General features: G+C 34.8%; 1 protein-coding gene across 2 annotated transcripts in view; it reads right to left on the bottom strand.

Annotated features, from left to right (window-relative positions):
- Window positions 1-26,262, bottom strand: part of anpepa (alanyl (membrane) aminopeptidase a) — a 58,077-nt gene extending 31,815 nt beyond the window's left edge. The window contains exons 1-3 of one of the 2 annotated variants that reach the window (XM_052561063.1): window positions 26,173-26,262; window positions 24,137-24,869; window positions 22,607-22,749 (exon numbers count right to left, since the gene is read on the bottom strand). In XM_052561063.1, the coding sequence (XP_052417023.1) occupies window positions 22,607-22,749; window positions 24,137-24,726 (733 nt within the window). In that variant the 5' untranslated portion in view covers window positions 24,727-24,869; window positions 26,173-26,262. Of the gene's footprint in view, window positions 1-22,606; window positions 22,750-24,136; window positions 24,870-25,791; window positions 25,945-26,172 lie in introns of those variants that run through there. The other variant, XM_052561064.1, reaches the window with a different exon arrangement.
- Window positions 26,263-27,410: the final 1,148 nt, after the last annotated feature.

Here is a 27,410-nt window from a genome sequence, read left to right as displayed (position 1 = left end):
ATCATCTAGACTTTAAAATCACATTCACAGAACAATATATATATATAACTTTAGTAACACTTTACAATAAGATTCCATTTATAAACATTGTGTTAACATGAACAATATTTATATAGCATTCATTCATGTCAGTTAATATTCCAAACTTAAACATTAAAACATTGTTTTATTGTGATTTTTTTCCAAGCACATTTTACCAATTCCAAACCATATCAATCTTAATAACTACCATTATTTTTTATTTAATCATTTATGAGTGCTATACAATAGTCCAGGAAAGCTGGAAGAGAAAAACAGGTCAAGAAGAACTGACAAAAATAATTGCAAAATAATTAGGAAATAATGTGAAGATTAATTTTTAGTCAATTCTGCAAGACAGACTTTCAGGAAAGGAGGTGGAATAAAAATGCTCCCTGATAGTTTCACACCTAATTCACTTAACACACACACACACATTACCCACAGTGACAGAGGGACAGAGTGACATCAGATGTATGATAGTTTTTTAATTTTCTATCATCCATATAGTGTTGTATAGTCATGAAACTATTGTCATGAGACCAGTCATTCTGAGGAAATATGCCTCAGAATGACTTGTCTTTTATGTGTACATTTTTTTTAAAGTGTTTAGAAGCTGCACTTTAAAAAAATAAAAAGACATTTACTGGTTCCTTTTTTACTATTATTTCAAAAAATCACCACGACAAAACAATCAAGCTATCCAAAATTCATTTACACCTGTTCTGTAAGATTAATTCTTTAAACAGGGGTAAAAGAGGATGTGGTGCTGAACCTTCAAGAGTCACTCAAAACGTATCTGTCCATAAAGCCTATAAAGAATTATTCTTAATATACAGTTCACAATACTTCAGCTTGTTATTCCAATTAAGTGAGGGTCATTTTATCAGTAAAATTCCTAAAATACATATTATTTTATTTGAAAGATTTCTATAAATTATTTAAATCATACTCGTTTCTCCAATAATTATTTAAAAGTAATCCTATAGCTCCCTCTGGTGGCCATTATAGGTACTAAGAATTGCAAGCTTGATTTATAAGTTATGATAGTTTTAATTTTATGCTGGCTCTTGAAAATGATAAAGCTATGAAACTTACTGTGCTTCCTTCAAATGAGGACTTCTACTTATATAAAAAATTATGAAGAGTTAGAATGAAAAATTTTAAAGATATAGTAAAATAACTATTGTATTTTTTATGTTACTTTAATAAATCTCTATGGCAACACCATTTAAGCTATCCTAAACCCATTCACAATTTAACATCTCAGTATATTGGCATCATGTTGAAAAAGGAGTATGGAGTAGTATGAGGAGGAGTATGAATTCATTACAGGCTGATTTAATCATAAATCCACAATAAAATTTCTGAGTTCTGTATCAATCTGTGTTGTTGTTTGTTTATTTTTATCTTTTATTTTTCATAGGAAGATAACTTACTCTCCTTTTTAATAAATGTGCTTATAAACCAAGGACAAGCTATTTATAGCTGTATTTATAAACTGCTTACTACTGACTATTAATATTGGGAGAAGGCTTTATAAAGCATGAACTGACTATTTACTAATGAGTGCAGTTATTATAAAGTGTTATCAATGCATTTGCTAATGTTAACAAATTAGACATTATTTTACAGTGTTATCAAATCCTTAAATGACTCATAAGCATTTGTGAAAGTTCTGCTTGCATTACAGCTTAGTATTGATCTGTGAGCTGAACAGATTTACTGTTACATCCATGAGATTATGTAAATTCAAATAAATATAATGTCACAGGATGTCATAGGTCAGTATCAAATGAGTTTGAAATTATTATTTGCAGCACAAATAAGTTTTTTTTAGGATTTTTAAAAATCCCTAAAACTGTCAGAAAAAGGTTAAGGCCTAAGCTATTTCTATGTGAGTGGCTAAATTTATTTTTGTTTTTATGATTGTAATACACAAACTATGAAATTATACAAAATGTATAAAAAGGTAAATAAATAAATACGCACACATTAAAAAAGCAGCCAAGTCGAATGAGTTTCCTTTTTTATATAGATTAAAATTGAAGACAGAAGCAAGTGGTAAATGTGGTCACTTTAATATTCAAATCCAGTAGATCCAGTTTATGTTCACGTGGCTGTTTTCGTTTATATTCGCCAAGCTATTATGTATTTTGAAATAATCTTGTCCGTTATGTGGTCGTTCGTACGACGAAAGGCAGAATCCTGCAGCTCAAGAGATATATGTTATTCTGCCAGTCGCGCTTTCAAATAGTCTTGCACACTTAAACTGGTCACAAACACCTGCATTTACCTCTTGTTGTGTTACAGTGGGTTTATTGTGTGCATTTGTGGTAATATTTTATTTAAAAAAGCTCTTAAACAAGAATAAATTTGTTTGTTTTGAGCTCGACACTGTACGCGCTGATCGGAGGCGGTGATTTCAGATAGGCAGCCACAAATATTTCATTTTCACACAAACAGTTCAGAAACATCTGAATTTAGCTCTTGGTGTGTTCTAATTGGTTGATTGTGTGATATCGCTGTAATAATTTATTTTTAAAAGCTTTAAAACAGGAATAAATTCGTTTTTTCTGAGCTCTTTACTCCAGACGCTCGTGATCACAGCGGTGATTCATCTCTCCTATTTCTCACGTATCTCTGGCCAGAAATAATTTATCCATGAGCCCTGAACCGGTAATAATCAGATATGTTGGTTTAGCTTGTCAGTGTGAATTAAATCTAAGTATTTATTTGTATTTTTAACCGATTTAAACGTGAAAGTAAAAGTTCGGGAATTGAACCTGTAGGGGCGCAATTTCTCTCAGACAATGGAAGTCTGAAGCACATATACTCAAACAGAGGGACAGAGTGAGATGAGATGTCTGACAGTTTTTTAATTTTCTGTTATCCATACAGTGTTGTAAAGTCGTTAAACTATTCATATTTCCTCAGAATGACTTTTTCATCTGTATGAAAAAATTCTTTGACGTGTTTGGAAGCTGCAATTTAAAAATACAATAATGATTCCCTTTGTAAGGTCATTTAAAAAAATCACCACGGCAAAACCATTCAAGCTATCCAAAATCCATTCACAATTTAAGTTCCTATTAGAAATACTGATGTGTGTTCAGAGTTTTGTGAAATTCTAAGTATGTTATTTGCCTCAAAATCACCTGAGAAGTATTCCAGTTTGACATGTTGCCACGGCAACAATTTTTTAGATATCAATATCCCCCTTGCAGATTTATATCGGCTGTGTTTTAACATTATTCTGATGAAGTTTGAAGCAAATCGAGTAATAATAAGATGCTGAATTCAAATCATTTTGAAAATGACACACTTCCTTCTGCCAGTTGGTGGTGCTATAACTTTGACTCCTAATAGTCACATATATGCGATCGACATCATACAACGAATAATCTGATGAAGTTTGATTAAAATCAGGAAATGTATGTGGACGGTATTAGACACTTCCTGTTTCTCATTTCTCGCCATAATTTCAACGCCTCGCCACGAGCAAACCGTTCGAGATATCAAAAATCCCCTGGCAATTTTTCATCCCCAGTGTCTTGAGATCATGTTGACCGAGTTTGGCGGCAATCGAGAAAAAAACCTATGACAAGTATTTCAAATTCCAGAGCATGCGCTTTTTACATAACTCTAAATAGCTGACTTCCTGTTGGGTGGAGCCTATGACATGCAATACGAAAGTTGTTCGGCACGATGAGATCTATATGTGTACTGAGTTTCATATGAATATGTGCAAGTATGTGTGAGCTATACATCAACATTTCTGACTGTGTTCCAGGGGGCGCCGTAGAGCCCCTGTGCCACGCCCGGGTTCCAGCCTCTGCAGGCTCCTAAAGGCCACAGATTCCAAAGTGTGCGCAAATTTTCAAGAGTTTTTGAGTATGTTAAGGACCCCAAAAGCCCCCACAACTTTGACGAAAAATTTGAATACTAAACCCTAAATAGCCAACTTCCTGTTGGGCGGAGCCTATGATATGCAATACAAAAGTTGTTTGGATTGATGAGATTTATATGTGTACCGAGTTTCATACGTCTACGAGCAAGAATGTATGATATATGGCCCTCCATATTCCAGGGGGCGCTGTAGAGCCCCTGTGCCACGCCCGTGTATCAGTCTCTGCCCGGCCCTAATGGCCGCAGGTTCCAATCTGTGTGCCAATTTTCAAGACTTTTTAAGCATGTTAAGGGCCCCAAAAGCCCCCGAAACCTTGAAGAAAAATAATAATAATAAATAATAATAATAACAAATAATCCTAAGGAAAACAATAGGGCTCTCGCCCTCCAGGCTTGAGCCCTAATAATAACAAGAATAATCCTTAGAAGAACAATAGGGCTCTTCGCCCCTTTGGGCTTGAGCCCTAATAATCCTTAGAAGAACAATAGGGCTCTTCGCCCCTTCGGGCTTGAGCCCTAAATATAGCTGCAAGCAGCGATGGCGGGCTCAAGCCGTCAGTGCAACGCCACCCCGGTGGCATCGGGAAAACTGTGCCCAGCGGGCATAAGCATTTACAGTAACCCTCTGGCAATCAAATTTTAAGGGATATGGCAGTTAAAGGGTTAATCCGACCCATCTAGACTTTGAAATCACATACACAGAACAATATATATAACTTTAGTAACACTTTATTTTAATATATATAAAAAATTTATAAGTTGTGCATCGTAGCTGACACCTAAATGAACACATTACAATTGGTTTATGACTGCAAGCCTTTCTCCTCAAATGCTATTGAGCTTCAAATTTGCTTTTGAGCCCATGTGAAAAAGTAGCATAATTTACATATGACTTACAGTTTGTTTTAATAAATATCAAACATTCAATTTAATGGTGCATTATAGCTGTCACCTAGATGAACAATTACAGTTGTTTTTATGACTGTAAGTCATTCTCTTCAAATGCTACTGACGTTAGAAAAGTGTATAACAATATCACATGTAACTTTAGAGATGGTCCCTAAATTTGAGACTCTCGAATGTCCAATGTCAAGCCAACTTTATGCCTGTTTTTGTTTTGTTTTTTACTTTATTTTTCTTTTCTCTGTGCCGGATTGCTGATGTCTTTTACCCGGGCATAGATGTCCATCCATCAATTACGAACATTCATCCGCAAATGTCCGAGCGGTCGCGAGCGCGGATGGGAGAATGGCGCATGTTTTATTTTTTTTGAGCTACTGGGATGGTGCCCCCTCTGTGAGTTGGTGCCCTACGAAGACTGCGTATTCTGCATATAGGGAGCGGCGGTACTATCTGGAAGATATATTCCTCAAACCGTCGTACAAGAGGAGGTGATGCTAGTACTTCAAGCATCTCTCAAAACCTATCTGTTCATAAAGCCTATATATAAAGTCTTAATATAGTATTCCACAATATGTTGTGCTATTCTAATATTATTGTGGTTTTTTATTGACATTGTTATTTGCTGTTATTTTTTGTTTTAATATTGTTACTGTTGTTACTTGTTGTACGGTGACCTTGAGTGGTTTGAAATGCGCCTTAAATAAAATGCATTATTATTATTATTATTATTATTATTATTATTATTATTAGCTGTACACTTGATTAAAAAAAATATATATATAAACTTATGCAATTGTATATATATGTATATATAGTGTGCAGTTTTCTTTTATTGCATCTTGAAATAAATGTTTCTGAGTTCTGTGTTTGTTTATTTTTTTTATTTTATTTTTTTATTTTTTTAGGAAGATTACAGCCTTTAATCTCCTCAAAATAAATGTGCATATAAACCATGAACAATTTAATTATAGCTGTATTTATAAAATGCTTACTAATGACTATTAATTTTGGGAGAAGGCTATATAAAGCAGCAACAGTTGATGTTGAGGCCTAAGATATTTCTGAAGCTGTAATGATGAAAAAACAACAACAACACAAAATTGCTTTTTTTTCTGCTGGTGATTAAAGAGATGATTAAATCTCCCTCCCTCTCTCTCTCTCTCTCTCTCTCTCTCTCTCTGACACCAAGCCCATCCCCTCTCCCACACATTCACACAAACTCAGCACACACACTTAACACACACACACTTAACACACAAACACACACACACATTACATAGCTGTATTTATAAACTGCTTACTACTGACTATTAATATTGGGACAAGGCTTTATAAAGCATGAACTGACTATTTACTAATGAGTGCAGTTATTATAAAGTGTTATCAATGCATTTGCTAATGTTAACAAATTAGACATTATTTTACAGTGTTATCAAATCCTTAAATGACTCATAAGCATTTGTGAAAGTTCTGCTTGCATTACAGCTTAGTATTGATCTGTGAGCTGAACAGATTTACTGTTACATCTATGAGATTATGTAAATTCAAATAAATATAATGTCACAGGATATCATAGGTCAGTATCAAATGAGTTTGAAATTATTATTTGCAGCACAAATAAGTTTTTTTTAGGATTTTTAAAAATCCCTAAAACTGTCAGAAAAAGGTTAAGGCCTAAGCTATTTCTATGTGAGTGGCTAAATTTATTTTTGTTTTTATAATTGTAATACACAAACTATGAAATTATACAAAATGTATAAAAAGGTAGATAAATAAATACGCACACATCAAAAAAGCAGCCAAGTCGAATGAGTTTCCTTTTTTATATAGATTAAAATTGAAGACAGAAGCAAGTGGTAAATGTGGTCACTTTAATATTCAAATCCAGTAGATCCAGTTTATGTTCACGTGGCTGTTTTCGTTTATATTCGCCAAGCTATATGTATTTTGAAATAATCTTGTCCGTGATGTGTTCGTTCGTACGACGAAAGACAGAATCCTGCAGCTCGAGAGATATATGTTATTCTGCCAGTCGCGCTTTCAAATAGTCTTGCACACTTAAACGGGTCACAAACACCTGCATTTAGCTCTTGTAGTGTTACAATGGGTTTATTGTGTGCATTTGTGGTAATATTTTATTTAAAAAAGCTCTTAAACAAGAATAAATTCGTTTGTTTTGAGCTCGACACTGTACGCGCTGATCGGAGGCGGTGATTTCAGATAGGGAGGCGCAAATATTATATTTTCACACAAACAGTTCAAAAACATCTGAATTTAGCTCTTGGCGTGTTCTAATTGGTTGATTGTGTGATATCGCTGTAATAATTTATTTTTAAAAGCTTTAAAACAGGAATAAATTCGTTTTCTCTGAGCTCTTTACTCCAGACGCTCGTGATCACAGCGGTGATTCATCTCTCCTATTTCTCACGTATCTCTGGCCAGAAATAATTTATCCATGAGCCATGAACCGGTAATAATCAGATATGTTGGTTTAGCTTGTCAGTGTGAATTAAATCTAAGTATTTATTTGTATTTTTAACCGATTTAAAAGTGAAAGTAAAAGTCCGGGAATTGAACCTGTAGGGGCGCTATTTCTCTCAGACAATGGAAGTCTAAGCACATATACTCAAACTGAGGGACAGAGTGAGATGAGATGTTTGACAGTTTTTTAATTTTCTGTTATCCATACAGTGTTGTAAAGCCGTGAAACTATGCATATTTCCTCAGAATTACTTATTTATCTGTATGAAAAAAATCTTTGACGAGTTTGGAAGCTGCAATTTAAAAATACAATAATGATTCCCTTTGTAAGGTCATTTAAAAAAATCACCACGGCAAAACCATTCAAGCTATCCAAAATCCATTCACAATTTAAGTTCCTATCAGAAATACTGATGTGTGTTCAGAGTTTTGTGAAATTCTAAGTATGTCATTTGCCTCAAAATCACCTGAGAAGTATTCCAGTTTGACATGTTGCCACGCCAACAATTTTTTAGATATCAATATCCCCCTTGCAGATTTATATCGGGTGTGTTTTAACATTATTCTGATGAAGTTTGAAGCAAATCGAGTAATAATAAGATGCTGACAGAGGGACAGAGTTACATCAGATGTTTGATAGTTTTTTAATTTTCTATCATCCATATAGTGTTGTATAGTCATGAAACTATGCATATTTCCTCAGAATGACTTGTCTTCTATGTGTACATTTTTTTGAAGTGTTTAGAAGCTGCACTTTAAAAAAATAAAAAGACATTTACTGGTTACTTTTTTACTGTTATTTCAATAAATCACCAAGACAAAACCATTCAAGCTATCCAAAATTCATTCGCACCTGTTCTGTAAGATAAATTATTTAAACAGTGGTAAAAGAGGATGTGGGGCTGAACCTTCAAGAGTCACTCAAAACTTATCTGTCCATAAAGCCTATAAAGAATTATTTCTTAATATACACTTCACAATACTTCAGCTTGTTATTCTAATTAAGTGAGGGTCATTTTATCAGTAAATACATAAAATTCATATTATTTTTCTTTGAAAGATTTCTATAAATGATTTAAATTATACTCGTTTCTACAATAATTATTTAAAAGTAATCCTATAGCTCCATCTGGTGGCCATTATTGGTACTAAGAATTGCAAGCTTGATTTATAAGTTATGATAGTTTAAATTTTATGCTGGCTCTTGAAAATGATAACGCTATGAAACTTACTGTGCTTCCTTCAAATGATGACTTCTACATATATAAAAAATTATGAAGAGTTGAAATTAAAAATTTTAAAGATATCGTAAAATAACTATTGTATTTTTTTATGTTACTTTAATAAATCGCTATGGCCCCACCATTTAAGGTATCCTAAACCCATTCGCAATTTAACATCTTCAGTATATTAGCATCATGTTGAAAAAGTTTGGTGTGAACTACTTATGTCTTCTCGGAGGAGTATGAATTCATTTTTACATGCTGATTTTATCATAAATCCACAATAAAATTTCTGAGTTCTGTATCAATCTGTGTTGTTGTTTGTTTATTTATTTATTATTTATTTTTCATAGGAAGATAACTGAAAAGATTACTCTCCTTTTTAATAAATGTGCTTATAAACCAAGAACAAGCTATTTATAGCTGTATTTATAAACTGCTTACTACTGACTATTAATATTGGGACAAGGCTTTATAAAGCATAAACTGACTATTTACTAATGAGTGCAGTTATTATAAAGTGTTACCAATGCATTTACTAATGTTAACAAATTAGACATTATTTTACAGTGTTATTAAATCCTTTAATGACTTATAAGCATTTGTGAAAGAAGCTTAGTCTTGATCTGTGAACTGAACAGTTTTACTGTTACATCCATGAGATTTTAAAAATGTAGATACATGTCATGTCACAGGATGGAATAGGTCAGTATCAAATGAGTTGAAATTATTATTTGCAGCACAAATAAGTATTTTTAGAATTTTGTTTTTAATTCCTGAAACTGTCAGAAAAGGATAAGGCCTAAGAGATTTCTTAAGCTGTAATGAAAACAGCAATGTTAGCAACAGCAACAAAAAACAACCATTTAAAATACATTTTTTTTCTGGTGATTAAAGAGATGATTAAGTCTCTCTCTCTCTCTCTCATTGTGTCTGCCACTCAGCTCATGCCCATCCCCCACTCACACACACACACTCACACACACACATGCACTCAGTCAGCACACATACATTGCTCAAACAGAGGGACAGAGTGAGTTGAGATGTCTGACAGTTTTTTTTTATTTTCTTTTAATCATACAGTGTTGTAAGGTCATGAAACTATGCATATTTCCTCAGAATGATTTGATCTTTGTATGAATTTTTTTTTTAAGTGTTTGGAAGCTGCAATTTAAAAATACAAGACAATTAATGATTCCCTTTTTACTGTCATTTCAAAAAATCACCACGACAAAACGGTTCAAGCTAACCAAAATCCGTTCGCAATTTAAGTTCCTCAATGTTTTTTCAACATGTAGACAAAGTTTGGTGAGTATAGTGAACATTTCCTCTGAGGAGAATGCATTAAATCAGAGCTCAATTTAAATATTCAAATCAAAATAGCCGACTTCCTGTTGGTCGTAGCTGATGACTGTGAATTAGAAAGTTGTCCGTCTTGATAAGAACAATTTATGTACCAAGTTTGGTGTCTGTAGCTAAAACTAAACCCCCCACTTTTGACAAAAGGTGGCGCTATAGCATGCCTCCTTCACGCCCTTTTAAAAGCTTTTCCCATTGTCTAGCTATCACTAATACTGATATGTGTTTTTAGTTTCATGTAAATCTGAGGTTGGTGTCTGCCTCAAACTCATCATAACAGAACATTCAAGTTTGACACGTTGCCATGGCAACGCCATATCAGATATCGATATCCCCACAACAGATTTACATCGGCCGTGTTTTGTCATTATTCTGATGAAGTTTTAAGTAAATCGAGTAAAAATAAGATGCTGGATTCAAAACATTTTGAAAATGACTCACTTCCTGCTGCCAGTTGGTGGCGCTATAACGTTGACTCTTAATAGTCACATATATACGATCGGTATCATACACGAACAAACCAATGAAGTTTGATAAAATTCAGGAAATGTATGTGGATGTTATTAGACATTTCCTGTTTCTCATTTCTCGCCATAATTTCCACGCCTCGCTACGGGCAAACCGTTCAAGATATCAAAAATCCCCTCGCAATTTTTCGTCCCCAATGTCTTGAGATCATGTTCACCGAGTTTCGTGGCGAACGGGTTGAAAACCTCAGAGGAGTATTTCAAATTCCAGAGCATGCTTTTTTTAAACAGCCCTGAATAGCTGACTTCCTGTTGGGCGGAGCCTATGACATAAAGTGTGAAAGTTGTTCGGCTCAATGAGATCTATAAGTGTACCGAGTTTCATATAAATACATGCAAGTCTGTGTGAGCTATGGTTCAAGATTTCTGAAGGTGTTCCAGGGGGCGCTGTAGAGTCCCTGTGCCACGCCCGGGTCCCAGCCTCTGCGGCGTCCTGATGGCCGCAGATTCCAATGTGTGTGCCAATTTTCAAGAGTTTTTGAGCATGTTAAGGCCCCTAAAAACCCCCGGAAGGTTAAATAAAAAATAAAAAAAATAATAAGAATTAAAGCTGCAAGCAGCGATGATCGGGCCCTCGCCCCCGGGCTCACCGCCAGCAGGCTGCTTTAGTAAAAAAGCCGAATGGCGAGAAATATGCAATTAAAGTCGGAAATATAAGCAGAATATACCAAAGTCATTTATATGTGCCAATCTTCCTTTTGCCAGCAGGTGGCGCTATCATTATAATGGAATATTTTCCTTCAGATGTGTTCAGGCCAAGACTCTTATCGAACATTTGAAGTTTGGGGGAAGATCGAATATTTTATGCCTGAGTTACAACAACTTCTCTTCCTATGGCGAGACATCAATTTTGTCATGGCGCCATGGACACGACCTTCAACAAAAACACATGATAGACTGACCACAAAAAAGACATTAATGTCAAACAATTTCTAGGAGTAGTTTGTTGCAGCGTAAAATATGACACTTCCTGTTGCCAATAGGGGGCACTATATATCTTTGTTGTTCTGTCCTTTCATCTGTTCACTGCATTCGTTAACTGTGTCTTACAAGCAGTTTTTAAAAGTAAAAATTACTTCCATTTCAGTCTCTTTCAATATAAGTGTTTATATAAATGTTAATTAAAGCTTAGATAAAATATTTTAATACATTATTAATAAAATTATTAAATTTTTATTACATTTTTATTTTAAGATTCGTTTACGTACTGTGAAATAACATAAACAATAATATTTTTAGTGATAGGAATAACTAACATAAAAAAAGATTAATAAATGATCTGAAAAATAGATTGTTCATTGTTAGTTCTTGTTAGTTAATGCATTAACTAATGTAAACCAAAGATAGCTTATTATAAATTGTTTCAGAACACTTTTCATGATCTATAACCATTTTTAAAAATACTTTTATTGATCTGTAAACATTTCTGAAATTATTATATAAAACTATATTACCAGTACAATTCATTGGCTTTTTAAAATACATATTATTTTACTTTGAAAGATTTGTATAAATTATTTAAATACTGTATACACGTTTCTAAAACAATTATTAAAAAGTAATTCCATATCTCCATCTGGTGGTTGGCAGGATAGGTATTACACACTGCACGTTTGGTGTTGCTATCTGAACCAGTCCGAATGAAGCGTTCCTAAATGGAGAACGAGAACAGGACAGACTGTTCATATGCCTATGCAAGGCCAGGTTCACAAGCTCTATCTGTAATGCATATTTTTTTCAGAGCCCATGTTAATGGATCAGAGCATTCACACTGCACATGGTAAAAGATGTGAACATAAAAGGTTAGAAGTAGAAAGGTGTGAAAAGAATGAATATCTAGCGCATGAGCATAGAGAGAGTTGTGAGTGCACAGGACACAGTTTGAGCAGAGGAAACGGGTTTTAAGTGTGCGCATGTTCTCTGAGCGAAAGCAGCATGTATCAGCACCGGCGGCGCCAGGGGGGGTCTTGGGGGGTCTCAAGACCCTGCCAAAAAATGCCTTGACCCCCCATTTGACCCCCCAGCCTCTTCCTGATTGAAAAATATATATATTCGGGATAAAGATCCAAAAATGTTTCTCTTCAAACTACGCAGAACAATAATAAATAATAATTATTTCGACATTTATTCATACACTGAACCGAGAACCGTTTCTGTCGGACGCGTCCGATTCGAGAACCGATGAGCTGATGATAACTGCGCATGTGTAATTCAGCGTGAAGCAGACTGACACAGAGCGCATCTGAACCGAACTGATTCTTTTGGTGATTGATTCTGAACTGATTCTTTGCTAATGTTATAAGCGCGGGTAAACCAAAGGCTTGAATGAAGGGCAATCATCGCCAATGACGGCATTACATCGAGCGCAAAAGAACTGGTGAACCATTTTTTTTTCAGCTGGTTTATTTGATCGAATTGTCCGAAAGAACCGGTTCACTTGAGCACCTGCTCCTTTGCCCCTTAAGTGCCCTTTTGTCAAAGCAAAATTTCCTCAATTTTTTTTTTTTTTGTAATAACATAAACTTTTGTGAATGCCTGCCCACGTCCAATCATAATATTAGTACAATTTATTAATAATAATTTAGCCGTAAATAAAATGACCAACATGATGACAGTTCACCTGACTACGACCTCATCCAACCGGGAAGATTCCTCATGCTGCACGCGCATTTTTTAATTGCTAGAGGATATTTTCAACATCGTGGCAGCTGGTAAGTGGTGTTTCATTCTCAGCGAAGTGATTTTGGTGTTTATTTACTTATTATTATTTTACAAGAACGATGTGATGTGAGAACATGCAGATACGTTGTTTATATTGCTGTGTGTAGCCTGTAGTGTAGAAGTAACACTAGCGTGCTGTTCGAGGGAGAAAAGTTTCACAGGCATCGAGGGGTCTGGTCTTTTTTATGTTATTTGAATAAACTTTTATTATATTACAGTACTTATTTATTTTTAACACGTAAAAATAATTATCACAACACTGGTAAGGCTTATTCAGATTTTCTCATTCTCTGAATTATCATTATAAAAATAAAAACAATTCAGAAATGAATTAAAATATAATTATATTTTAAATGTGATGCAAATATTTTTTTTCTACAAAAGCAACAGTGTTTACAACAGCAAGACCACTTTAGCCTGTAAACTCAATAATATCTATCTGGAAATAAATGTAAAAATATCAATGTCAATAATAATGCATAATATACCTGACATGAAAGTGCTGTGTGAAGGATATGAATAACAAATGTAGCCTGTCATTTGTTTACATTGCAAAGGTGTTTTTGTTGTTTAGTAGCAGAAATATGCAGTTATTAGCCATGTCCACTGTATTTTTTGTTGGTTTTCATGAGACCCCCCTTGAAAAGACCAGGACCCCCCCATTGCCCCCCCAATCAAAATTGTCTGGAGCCGCCACTGTGTATCAGAGGACGCGTTTTGTGACAAAGTAAAGGAAATGTGCATGCAAGCAGAGAGATTCATGCTTGCGCATTATTTTAATGTGTTTTTGCCTTACAATAACATGCTCTTGCTGCTGCGTCTGCACCACATACACATACTGTATACACTCTGCAAAAAGTGAACCTGTATAATGTATAACAAATCTATTTCAACACCTGAAGCATCGCTACAATGAGCTCTATGACCAATTCATGACAAGAAGACATGCCTAAAATTTCAGCACTCCTGAATATGATTTTTTCACTTCCAGCCTTCGAGGACAATTATATATATCACTCATAAATCATGAAATACCAAATCTATAGTATTTATTAAGATTGATGTGATTTGAAATTGGTAAAATGTGCTTGGAAAAAAAATGTCATCAGAATATCAACATGCCTTATTATTATGCACTTTGTGAAAAAGCATTTTTAACTATTTTATTGATCTATAAGCATTTGTAAAATATTTTTGCCTGCATTACAGCTTAGTCTTTATCTGTGAGTTGAACTGTTTTACTGTTAAATCAGCAAGATTGTGTTAATTCAGGTCATGTCATGTCATGTCACAGAATGTCTGTCATAGGTCAGTATCAAATTAGTTTAAAATTATTATCAGAATAAAAAAATATATACAAGTCAACGTGTGTGTATTTTTAAAATCTTTTTTTATTTTGCAATTAACATAATTAAAATTAACATATAAAATAATTTTGTCTGAGCCCTACAAATTGTACTAGGTTTTTTTTTCATCCCCAAAACTGACAGAAAATGATAGAGAGATTTCTTAAGCTTTCTTAATGATGAAAAAAAATCAACAACACACAATTACAGTTTTTTTCTGATGATTAAAGAGATGTTAACTCTCTCTCTCTCTCTCTCTCTCTCTCAGGCATGCCCTCAAGCACCCCACCCCCTCCCCTCCCCCTCGCCCTCCCTTCCCTCACACAGAGAGAATGCCTCAGAGTGAGATCAGATGTCTGACAGTTTTATAATTTTATTTTAATCATACAGTGTTGTAAAGTCGTGAAACTATGCATATTTCCTCAGAATCGCATGTTCTCTAAATGAAAAATGGTTTTGAAATGTTTGGAAGCAGCAATTTGAAAATACAAGACAATTAATGTTTCCCTTTTTAATGTTATTTCAAAAAATCACCACGGCAAAACCGTTCAAGCTATCCAAAATCCATTCGCAATTTAAGTTCCTCAATGTTTTTTCAACATGTAGACAAAGTTTGGTGTGTATAATTCATTTCCCCTGTGAGGAGTATGCATTAATTCACAGCCGAATTAAGCCCAAAAATACATATTCAAATCAAAATAGCTGACTTCCTGTTGGACGTAGCTTATGACTGTGAATTAGAAAATTGTCCGTCTTGATAAGAACAATTTATGTACCAAGTTTGGTGTCTGTAGCTAAAACTAACCCCCTCACTTTTGACAAAAGGTGGCGCTATAGAGTGCCTCCTTCACGTCCTTTTAAAAGCTTTTGCCATTGTCTAGATATCATTAACACTGATATGTGTTCTGAGTTTAATGTAAATCTGAGGTTGTTGTCTGCCTCAAAATCACCATAACAAAATATTCAAGTTTGACACGTTGCCATGGCAACAATATATAAGATATCAATATCCCCACAACAGATTTACATCGGTCATGTTTTGTCAATATTCTGATGAAGTTTGAAGCAAATCGAGTAAAAATAAGATGCTGAATTCAAAGCATTTTGAAAATGACTCAATTCTTGCTGCCAGTTGGTGGCGCTATGTCGTTGACTCTTAATAGTCACATACAAACGATCGGTATCATACAACAAATAATCTGATGAAGTTTGATTAAAATCAGGAAATGTATGTGGATGTTATTAGGCATTTCCTGTTTCAATTTTTTTGCACTAATTTCAACGCCACGCCACGGGCAAACCGTTCGAGATATCAAAAATCCCCTCGCAATTTTTCATCCCCAATATCTTGAGATCATGTTCACCGAGTTTCGAAGCAAACGGTTGAAAGTCCTCAGAGGAGTATTTCAAATTCCAGAGCATGCTTTTTTTGAACAGCCCTGAATAGCTGACTTCCTGTTGGGCGGAGCCTATGACATAGAACGCAAAAGTTGTTCGGCTCAATGAGATCTATAAGTGTACTGAGTTTCATTTAAATCCATGCAAGTATTTGTGAGCTATGGTTCAAGGTTTCTGACTTTATTCCAGGGGGCGCTGTAGAGCCCCTGTGCCACGCCCGGGTCCCAGCCTCTGTGGCGTCCTGATGGCCGCAGGTTCCAATGTGTGTGCCAATTTTCAAGAGTTTTTGAGTATGTTAAGGCCCCCAAAAACCCCCGGAAGGTTCATAAAAAATAAAAATAATAATAAGAAGAATAATCCTTAGGGGAACAATAGGGCCCTGCGCCCATTGGCTCGGGCCCTAATAATCCTTAGAAGAACAATAGGGCTCTTCGCCCCTTCGGGCTTGAGCCCTAAAAAATATAGCTGCAAGCAGCGATGTCGGGCTCAAGCCATCAGTGCAACGCCACCCCGGTGGCATCAGGATAACTGTGCCCAGCGGGCATAAGCATTTACAGTAACCCTCTGACAATCAAGTTTTAAGGGATGCGGCAGTTAAAGGGTTAATCCGACCAATCTAGACTTTGAAATCACATACACAGAACAATATATATAACTTTAGTAACACTTTATTTTAATATTTATAAAAAATGTATAAGGTGTGCATTGTAGCTGACACCTATATGAACACATTACAATTGTTTTATGACTGCAAGTCTTTCTTCTCAAATGCTATTGAGCTTCAAATTTGCATTTGAGCCCATGTGAAAAAGTAGCATAATTTACATATGACTTACAGTTTGTTGTAATAAATATCAAACATTCAATTTAATTGTGCATTATAGCTGTCACCTAGATGAACAATTACAGTTGTTTTTATGACTGTAAGTCATTCTCTTCAAATGCTACTGACGTTAGAAAAGTGTATAACAATAGCACATGTAACTTTAGAGACCGGCCCTAAATTTGAGACTCTAGAAAGTCCAATGTCAAGACAAATTTATGCCTGTTTTATTTTCTTTAGTTTTCTTTTCTCTGTGCCGGATTGCTGATGTCCTATACCCAGGCATAGATGTCCATCCATCAATTACGAACATTCAGCCGCAAACATGAGGTGTGAGCGGTCGCGAGCGCGGATGGGAGAATGGCGCATGTTTTTTTGTTTTGTTTTTTTGAGCAACTGGGATGGTGCCCCCTCTGGGAGTTGGTGCCCTAAGAAGACTGCATACTATGCATATAGGGAGCAGCGGTACAATCTCGAAGATATATTCCTCAAACCATCTTACAAGAGGAGGTGATGCTAATCCTTCAAGAATCGCATAAAAGCTATTCAAGTGTACAGTTTCCTTTTATTGCATCTTGAAATAAATATTTCTGAATTCTGAATCAAACTGGGTTGTGTTTATTTTAGTGCTGTCAATCGATTAAAAAAAATTAACTAATTAATCGCACAATTTTTTTAAATTAATCGCGATTAATCGCAATTAAAAGACTGAAACTTTTTGCATATGTAAATGTAAAATGTAAATAATTAATGTAAACTCAAGACAAAGAAACTATTTAAATTCAAAATATGATTGTTTATTGGAATTTTTGTTTAACTTGTAACACAGATTTTCTCATGTAAACAACACACCTGCAATAAACCATCAATATCCTCCAAATTAACTGTTGGCTTGAAAGCCATATTTATTACAGAAATAACACAGGCATGTAAGTACCATTTGAATTTCAAAACAATCAATGTCAATAAAAAACAAAAATGATTTCCATGTTGAATTCTAACTGGACTGCAGGTTTTAATCTTTTACCTGCACTGCCGATTTTCAGAGCGCCCTTCACAATGCAAGCTTCCTAATTCATCCCACTCAGAGAAGAAACTACATTACCCATTCACCCTTAAGTTATACAAGTAATTAGCGCATGTGTCGCTTTTCCCACTGTAAGTGTCATCAACTCAACGTGGCCGGAGAAGGTGTGTGAAACTCGTTATGAGTGTACACAACACTCGGTTCGGTTAAAAATCAAATACAGTTAACAACAACACTTAATATGTTTTCTTGGCTTCAGACTCTGAATACTGCAAGAACAAGACCAGAATCTGATGATTCGCTGACTGACACCTCACCAAATTCGAATCCTATCACTGCAGGTCAGACTCAAGCTAATGAAGTAATGCAGCTCTTTCAGGAAGGGTGACCAGACGGGACAGAAAAATTCGGGACAGTCCCGAAATCTAAACTGTTGTCCCGACTCCTGAATCTGGCCCTAATTGTCCCGGAAGTTATACTAAAGCAAAATCTTGAGTATATTGTCTGATAAACATTAAAAACTGTCTGCGGAGGTTGAGTCGTCCTGCAGCCCCCGCCGGCTGCTCATTGGCTGCAGCATCTTTTTTCTAAGTTCTAAAAAAATGCCGTAGACGGCAAGGCACAAATTTAAATATTCATTTATCTAATTAATCTATAGCCTATGCACAAAGACAATATGATCTTTTTGTCCCCTTTTTGTTTTAAAGCTTGTTGAATAGAGAGATCGCAAGTTGCTGCAGCTGAGGAGGACAGTGATGCACGCGTACAGGAGTGATTGACAGTTCGCGGCACTGTGTACAAAAATACTCCGCTACACAATTATTTCGTTTTTTTCGTTTAAGCTTATTAACGTTAGCGTTACAGAAAGGTCTGATTTACGCACTGTTACAACAGTCATTGTTTTTTTTTTTTTTTAAACAATGACATTTGAGTTCATGATTTTAATGTTGCTGTTTCTTGTGGCATACTGAATGAAGAGTAATGTTTCTTGTGGCAGACTGAAGAGTAATCCGGCAGAGTTTTATACTGAAACTTTCCGTCTAAAAGTCTTTCCTTGGTCTTATCCATATTTCTTTGCACGTTGAACACACATAGGCCACAACCAGAAATAAAAAAACTGCAACCGCGTTAATTGCGTTATTTTTTTTTTACGCGTTAAATATTTCAAATTAATCGAATGCGTTAACGCGCTAATTTTGACAGCACTAGTTTATTTATTTATTTTATAAGACAACTGAGACTTTAATCTCCTTTGTAATATATGTGCTTTTAAACCAAGAACAATTTATTTATGGATGTATTACTGCTTAATAATGACTATTATTAAGGGAAAAGGCTTTATAATCATGAACTATTTACTAATGCTTAGCTAATGAGTGCAATTATTATAAAGTGTTACCATTGCATATACTAATGTTAACAAATTAGACATTATTTTACAGTGTTACCAAATCCTTAAATAATGTATTAGTGTTTTGTAATGATTTTAATGACCTATAAGCATTTGTGAAATAGTTTTGCTTGCATTGCAGCTTTATCTGTCAGTTGAAGAGTTTTACTGTTACATCCATGAGATTAATAAATGTCATGTCACGTCACAGGTTGTCATAGGTCAGTATCAAATGAGTTTGAAATTATTATTTGCAGCACAAATTAGGGTTCTTAGGATGTTTTTAAATCCCTAAAACTGTCAGAAAAGGATAAGGCCTAAGAGATTTCTTAACCTGTAATGAAAGGAAAAAACACCACCATTAGCAACAACAAAAACAATAACAATTTAAAATATAGATTTTTTTTTCCTGATTATTAAAGGGATGATTAGGTCTCTCTCTCTCTCTCTCTGCCAGACAGCCCCTCCCTACAGTCCACACACACTGTCACAGTCACCAACCCCCTCACACTCCCCCTCCCTCTCCCCCTCCCTTCCCTCACACAGACAGGGTGGCCAGAGTGAGATCATGTCAGTTGAGAAGTCTGACAGTTTTTTAATTTTCTTTTATCCATACAGTGTTGTAAAGTCGTGAAACTATGCATATTTCCTCAGAATGATTTGATCTTTGTATGAAAAAATGCTTTGAAGTGTTTGGAAGCTGCAATTTAAACATACAAGACAATTAATGTTTCCCTTTTTACTGCCATTTCAAAAATTCACCACGACAAAACCGTTCAAGCTAACCAAAATCCGTTCGCAATTTAAGTTCCTCAATGGTTTTTCTTAATGTAGACAAAGTTTGGTGTGTATAGTGTACTTCCCCTGGGAGGAGTATGCATTAATTCACAAAAGAAAATTCCCAAAAATCCATATTCAAGTCAAAATAGCCAACTTCCTGTTGGTCGTAGCTTATGACTGCGAATTAGAAAGTTGTCCGTCTTGATAAGAACAATTTATGTACCAAGTTTGGTGTCTGTAGCTAAAACTAATCCCCCCACTTTTGACAAAAGGTGGCGCTATAGAGTGCCTCTTCCACGCCCTTTAAAAAGCTTTTGCCATGGTCTAGCTATCTTTAATACTGGTATCTGTTTCGAGTTTCATGTAAATCTGAGCTAGTTATCTGCCTAAAAATCACCAGAACAGAACATTCAAGTTTGACACGTTGCCATGGCAACACTATATTAGATATAAATATCCCCACGACAGATTGTCTTCGGCCGTGTTTTGTCATTATTCTGATGAAGTTTGAAGCAAATCAAGTAAAAATAAGATGCTGAATTCAAAGCGTTCTGAAAATGATTCACTTCCTGCTGCCAGTTGGTGGCGCTATAACTTTGACTCCTAAAAGTCACATATATACGATCGGTATCATACAACGAACAAACCAATTAAGTTTGATCAAATTCAGCAAATGTATGTGGATGTTATTATACATTTCCTGTTTCTCATTTCTCGCCATAATTTCAACGCCTCGCCACGGGCAAACCGTTCGAGATATCAAAAATCTCTTCGCAATTTAGCATCCCCAATGTCTTGAGATCGTGTTCACCGAGTTTTGTGGTGAACGGGTGGAGTTCCTCAGAGGAGTATATCAAATTCCAGAGCATGTGTTTTTCATAAAACCCTAAATAGCCAACTTCCTGTTGGGCGGAGCTTATGACATGCAGTGTGAAAGTTGTTTGGTTTGATGAGTTATATATATGTACCAAGTTTCATATGTATACGTGCAAGTATGCATGATATATGGCCCTCGGTACTACAGGGGGCGCTGTAGAGCCCCTGTGCCACGCCCGTGTATCAGACTCTGCCCGGCCCTAATGGCCGCAGGTTCCAAGGTGTGTGCCAATTTTCAAGAGTTTTTGAGCATGTTAAGGACCCCAAAAGCCCCCGAAACCTTAGAAAAAAATTAGAAGAATAAAAAAAAAAAAAAAAAAAAAAAAAAATAATCCTAAGGAAAACAATAGGGCTCTCGCCCTCCAGGCTTGAGCCCTAATAATCCTAAGGAAAACAATAGGGCTCTCGCCCTCCAGGCTTGAGCCCTAATAATCCTTAGAAGAACAATAGGGCTCTTCGCCCCTTCGGGCTTGAGCCCTAAAAAACAGATTTAGTATTCAACAAAATTAATGAAAATAGGGAAATGAAAATAAAATAAATGTATCTAATCCCATTTTATTAACTAATGTCTTTGCTGCTGACCTTTGATCCAGTTCAACCATAATACTAATAAGCAAAAATGAATTTAGATAAACTAACAAATGTGCTTCATAGTTTGTTTTTTTTAACCTTCTTCTTCTGTGTTTTACTGTACAGACGAGAATTTACTTTTTCCTCAAGGCTTGGTGTATAGAGCACAAGTCTTAGACTTTTTAATGATATTTTAAGGGCATTTTATTTTGTGATCTTTACACACCCAGTTCCCTTTAACTGCCATGAAAAAAGAAAAAAGAAAACATTTCTATGTAAGTGTGGGCTCTTTTCATTTTTAAATACACTAAAAACTGATCCAGGAAGTGGTTATGGATCAAATAGACAATTATGGGACCATCTTGTGGTCTAAGAGGGAGAAAGTAAACAAAAACAAAAAGCTGAAAACATTTTATGAACAATTTAATGTCCTTAGTATAATTATTTATTGTTAATTTTTTGTAATGTTGGTTAATTTTATTCTTTAATGATTTGACTTTTGTTAATGTATTAAAATTGAAAATGTAAAAGTTAAAAACATGTGTGTGTATATATATATATATATATATATATATATATATATATATATGAAATTTAATACATTTATGTATTTAGCAGATGCTTTTATCCAAAGCAACCTACATTGCATTCAGGCTAACAGTTTTCTCCTAACATGTGTCCCCTGGGATTCCATTTATATACATATACATACACATATATATATACTTTTTTGGTAACACTTTAGAATAAGGTTCCATTAGTTAATGTTAGTTAACTACTTTCGTTAACATGAACTAAGCAAGAAAAATCCTACAGCATTTATAAGTCTTAGTTCATGTTAATTTCAACATTTACTAATGCATTATTTAAATCAAAAGTTGTGCTTGTTAACATTAGTTAATGCACTGTGAATTACCATGAACTAACAATGAATAACTGTATTTTCATTAACTAACATTAACGAAGATGAATAAATACAGTAATAAATGTATTATTCATTGTTTGTTCATGTTAATTAATACATTTACTAACATTAACTAATGTAACCTTATTCTAAGTTTTACCATTTCTGTTTAGGTAAAAAAAAAATTTGAGGTTAAATTTATTGCAAAATCTTATAGTAAAATTTGCAAGTGACAGTTGAATGCTACAATCTCTGATGGGCCTGAAAGTGAGCACATACAGAATCGGTCTTTCATTGAGCACATATACAAAGTAATTAGTTATAGGTTTAGTGATGGATTGATTGTCTTACTAATTTCTTGGCTGTTTGACAGTGCTGTCTTTTCCAGGTCATGGATGAGTGTGATATGAAACACAGCTTTCATGCCAGGTTCATCGAAACATGGGAAAGCTTTTCTAGCATAAGTGCCCTGCATCTGAGTGATGGCAATAATTCTGCAAAACACAAGAGCAGTTCAAGGGTCATTGGATCACAAAACTCTAAACTCAATTTCAGAAAGAATTAAAACCATTTTTTTTTTTTTTGCAGTTGCACTTATAAATACATTGAATTACTTTTTGCTTGTCAATGAGATGTCAAATTTCTAAATTTAAATTATCTACAATGTTTTTCTAAGATTGAAAGTCACAACATCAAATAAATTATTTTTAGTAACAAGTCACATCTTGATTTAATTGCATTATAAAAATATCAAACCAAGTGGCTTTTTTTTAAATATAGCACAAGCACAATAGTATTACAATTCAAAATACATTTTATATTTAATATAATATAATATTTAATGTTTTAAAATATAAAATTATAATGATACATTTTGAAAACAGTTGTGCTTATTATTTTTAGATATTTGTTGAAATCTTAATCTTTTTTTTCACTGTTATTTGATGAGCAGAAATTTCAAAAGAGAATCATGTGTTTGAAATAACATTAATAACATTCACATTTTAACATTACACGTTTTCCATATGCAATATATGCAATATATCCCTATATGTTCCCTAAGAATAAATATACTAATAAGCGTTTGAAATACATTTATGTTAAGTATACTACAAATACATTTAAATATTTATGTGCTTAATTAAAATACGCTACAATTATACTTTTTTAGGATACTAAACTGGTATGCTTAACGTCTGATAAATTGAAACAACTAATGTTGTACTTAATGCAATTTAATTGTGCAGAAGTAGAGATGAGGTCCAACTGAAGAATATTTGACTGTGCTAAAGTGAAACTATTGTTTCAGTTTACTTCAGTTACACTTTAAATATCTTGCATAAATTTATTACTCAAAGATCATTGATTATTACGAAATGTGCACTGTGCACAAGTAGTAATCCAAATGAGTCTATTTTAATTTTATACTTTGTATGAAATAAATGTATTTTTTTAAATAGGGGTTACTGACCCTTTTGGTCAATTTGATGCATATGTATTTCAAAAAATAGTACTGACCCCAAATTTTTAACAGTAGTGTATATGCTTTTTAAAAAAATGAATGCACATATGAAGTTTCATGAAATTTTCTGGTTGCCGAACATGAAGGGAAGTACGCTTGTGGTTTGTCTACTAGGGAACGTGAAATGAACTTCATAAATCCACTGATCATTAAAAGCAGTTGCTTAGAAGCAGTTGCAGAAATGGGTCAGAAAAGCAAAGTTAGTTCAGAGAAATCTCTAGCAGATGTTTCATCTGTTTGCTGATGCCACGTGGTTTGACATTTTGTGTCTAATGGAATGAAGTTCTGACATTTTAACCTGCTTTAGAATCTATGTACTTTTTAGGGAAACTGTATTGCGTCCTAAAACAACTTCTCACTTTTTTTCCCCATCTTCCGTGTATTCACTCCTGTAGAAACCCTCCAGATCGTCAGCGAGCTCTCCTGTGAATTCTGTGTAGAGCCAGTAGGACTTGCCAGGCTTCAGTTTCCCCTCCAGTTGAATCACCAGGTACTGTGTTTCCCTCTGAAACCAGGTTGTCTTTATGGCCGGAGCCGTTACGCCGCTCTGACCCGTGAGTTTTGCATGGTGCCCCTTAAACAGAGTCAAGTTCAACTTGTTGGAGTGAATTAATATCAGGTCTGTCTTCTTCACACAAGTAAACATCACTCCAGAGACGCCGGTGAAAATATACATCCCAATGGCGTTCTTCACCAAACGGGGCCAAAGAGTCACATTGTAGTACTCTGGAGACAGAGTATCAGGCAGTCTGTATTTGTCCCAAGGTTCGTTGGAAGTCTTCGGGGTGGGGGGTACTGGCACTGTAGTTGCGTTGGTGAGTTTTGCTGCATTTTTGGACTTTTCTCGATTATAAACCACTGATAATGCAATGATGGTCAGCAAGGCTATTGCGGCCAGCACCATGGCTGCAGTGGCCAGATGTCTGCTGATGTAATATCCTTTCCCCATTGTCCACTGTGGTTTGAGTTGAGAAATCAGTGGTGTCCTTTATGTGCGTTTTACTTCTTTGCAGTGTTGTTGAGATGATGCTAGCATGACATTGCCTTGAGCAAAAACAAATAGATGCTTCCTATCTTCGGTTATATGTATACCTATGAGGAAATGAGGAATAGTTTATCCAAACAGTAAAATGTCAATATTTACTCACCCTCGTGACATTTAAAATTGAATGACTTAAAAAAAAAGACATTTTGCAGAGTCTCCACACTGCTTTTTTCCAAACAAGGAAAATGAGATAGACTGCCTACCGTCTTATTTCACTAGTTTCAAAACATACACATACACACTTAAAATCTGTGTATGTGTTAGAAAGCAGAAATATGAGCAAAAATGATCTGGCCTGGAAGCTTGAACAGATTTTAGGTGCACACAGAATGGATCATCTCACTGGAGCAGGAAAGATTGGGATGGGATGCCTTCCCTGTCCAGCTGATTCATTTTCAATTAAACCAATAGATACCATGAGCTGCATTTTCTTAAGAAGAATCGTTTTTGTCCTCGTACTGTAAGTGGGAAATGTATGTGAAAGTTCAACTTGCAGATGTTTTTGCATTGGAAAAAAACTGCTGTGGTTGCATAAGGGGGCAATGAAATTATAATTATTACACAAATATGCTGTGCCATAAAAAATGCTATAATTTATTTGATTTGATTTGAGTAATTTTAGTACTCCAGCATACAAACATATTTCATGTAGTTGTCAAGGCAGCATTTGTATTTATTGATTATATGTATATATATAAGATTTTTATGTATATGTAAATTTGATTTTCATCAAGGTACCTGAAAATGTATATATATATATATATATATATATATATATATATATATATATATATATATATATATATATATATTTAAACTAGTCCACTAGCTAGATCTGAATATAAACCAGTATAGAATGTTCATGCTGGTCTGAACTGATCTTAACAGGTATGCCAAAGTCTTTAATGCATATCATGGTTTTGTATATACAAATTCATGCAATCATTGATATGAATATTTTGCTCTCACCTTCCAGCTGTAAAACCATTTTGCATAAACTCCTATATGACAGCTAATAGCCTTTCGCTCTACTGCGTACGACAATCTCCACCTGGAAGTTATTTGAGGCAACTAAATATACATTAACAAACTCTCTGCAACCCTCTAAAATATGAAACACCCACACTGCAGTCCAAACCAAAGAAACCCATCTCATCCGTTGACCATATGCTAAATCACTCTGTCTGGAAAGCCATGCACGCAGCAGCGCAGGAGCACAGAGATCTTGCAGCAGTTCTCTAGCTTTTGTAGAAAGACTTCTTCTTAGTTCTTGTGTGAGATACAAGTCAAATCATATAAATGAACACACATGCTCGCCTGACGAACAGAAGAGAGTAAAAGTGCACATACCAGGTATCCATAGGGAAAGGCATAGAAGTGGGAGAGTCTGTGAATATGATGAGGCTGATGGGAAAAACAAACACACACACACACACACACTCATTCCCATTTGGGAGGAGGGGCGAAATTAAGCTCAGGTTTTCTCACATGCACACATGCACACGGACTGTGAATTCTCTAACAAATCTTTTTTCGAGTGGGTTTTAGGGGGGAAATATGATCACTCTAAAGCATTTATTGTTATGTTTTTGCATACCTCAAGAGGCTCTGTTATGTTTAATGAGCACAGTTTGAGACCACTTCTCAACCTCTAATAAAGGTGCATTGGATATTACAAAGGCTTTTCTCAAGAGTAAATTAAGATGTTAAGAGATATTTAGATTTCTGTCCTGTGGCTAGATTTTGTATTTTTGGCACAAAAAAAAAACAGAAAAAGTTGAATATTTGCTCAAAATCGTTAACCCTAAGTATGTGCAATTATATACATACTGTACGTACATCTATGTACTCAAGCAGCAATTATTAGATCAAAAATACTGTGAAAACAATATTATGTGAATACCATTACAATTTAAATATTTAGTTTTTTCTATTTGAATATCATTTTTAATGCAGGGCTGTATTTTCAGCATCATTACTTTAGTCTTCAGTGTCACGTGATCCTTCAGAAATCATTATAATATACTGATTTGATGCTCCAGAAATCTTTCTTTTATTATCAACATTAAAATCAGTTACGCTGATTGATATTTTTTTGTGGAAACCAGAATACTTTTTTCAGGATAACTGGATTAATGGAGAATTCAAGATTACTGTTTATTTACATTTTGATGAATTGCTAAATGCAAATGTTAAAGTGCAAATTTCAGATAGTTTAAGAGTTCAAATACAACAAAGATCAGGGTGGAATTGATGGCAAAACTTATAGAAACTCATCTGTTCTCGGTATGCATGTGATAGTGTTTTCCAAACAGGATACAATAAACCATTTCAGCTGAAATGCAGTGCACAGGGAATGCAAAGCAGATAAACAGAGCAAGTCTTGATGGAAATGTTCACAACCAGAAGTGAGCCTCATATTCAAACAAGTTATGATGTTTTTAACTCTAAATCTGATGGGAATGTTTTGAAGGGTGAATATGTCGTTGCACACATTAAACCGTTGCACCTAATATAGGTTAGAAATTATATTCTACCTCTATTAAAGCTGCGGTCAGTAACTTTTGACGCTCTAGCGGTTAATAAAC

This window comes from Carassius gibelio, chromosome B7 (assembly GCF_023724105.1).
Source record: "Carassius gibelio isolate Cgi1373 ecotype wild population from Czech Republic chromosome B7, carGib1.2-hapl.c, whole genome shotgun sequence".
Lineage (NCBI taxonomy): Eukaryota > Metazoa > Chordata > Actinopteri > Cypriniformes > Cyprinidae > Carassius > Carassius gibelio.
This window is presented reverse-complemented; position numbering and strand designations above follow the sequence as displayed.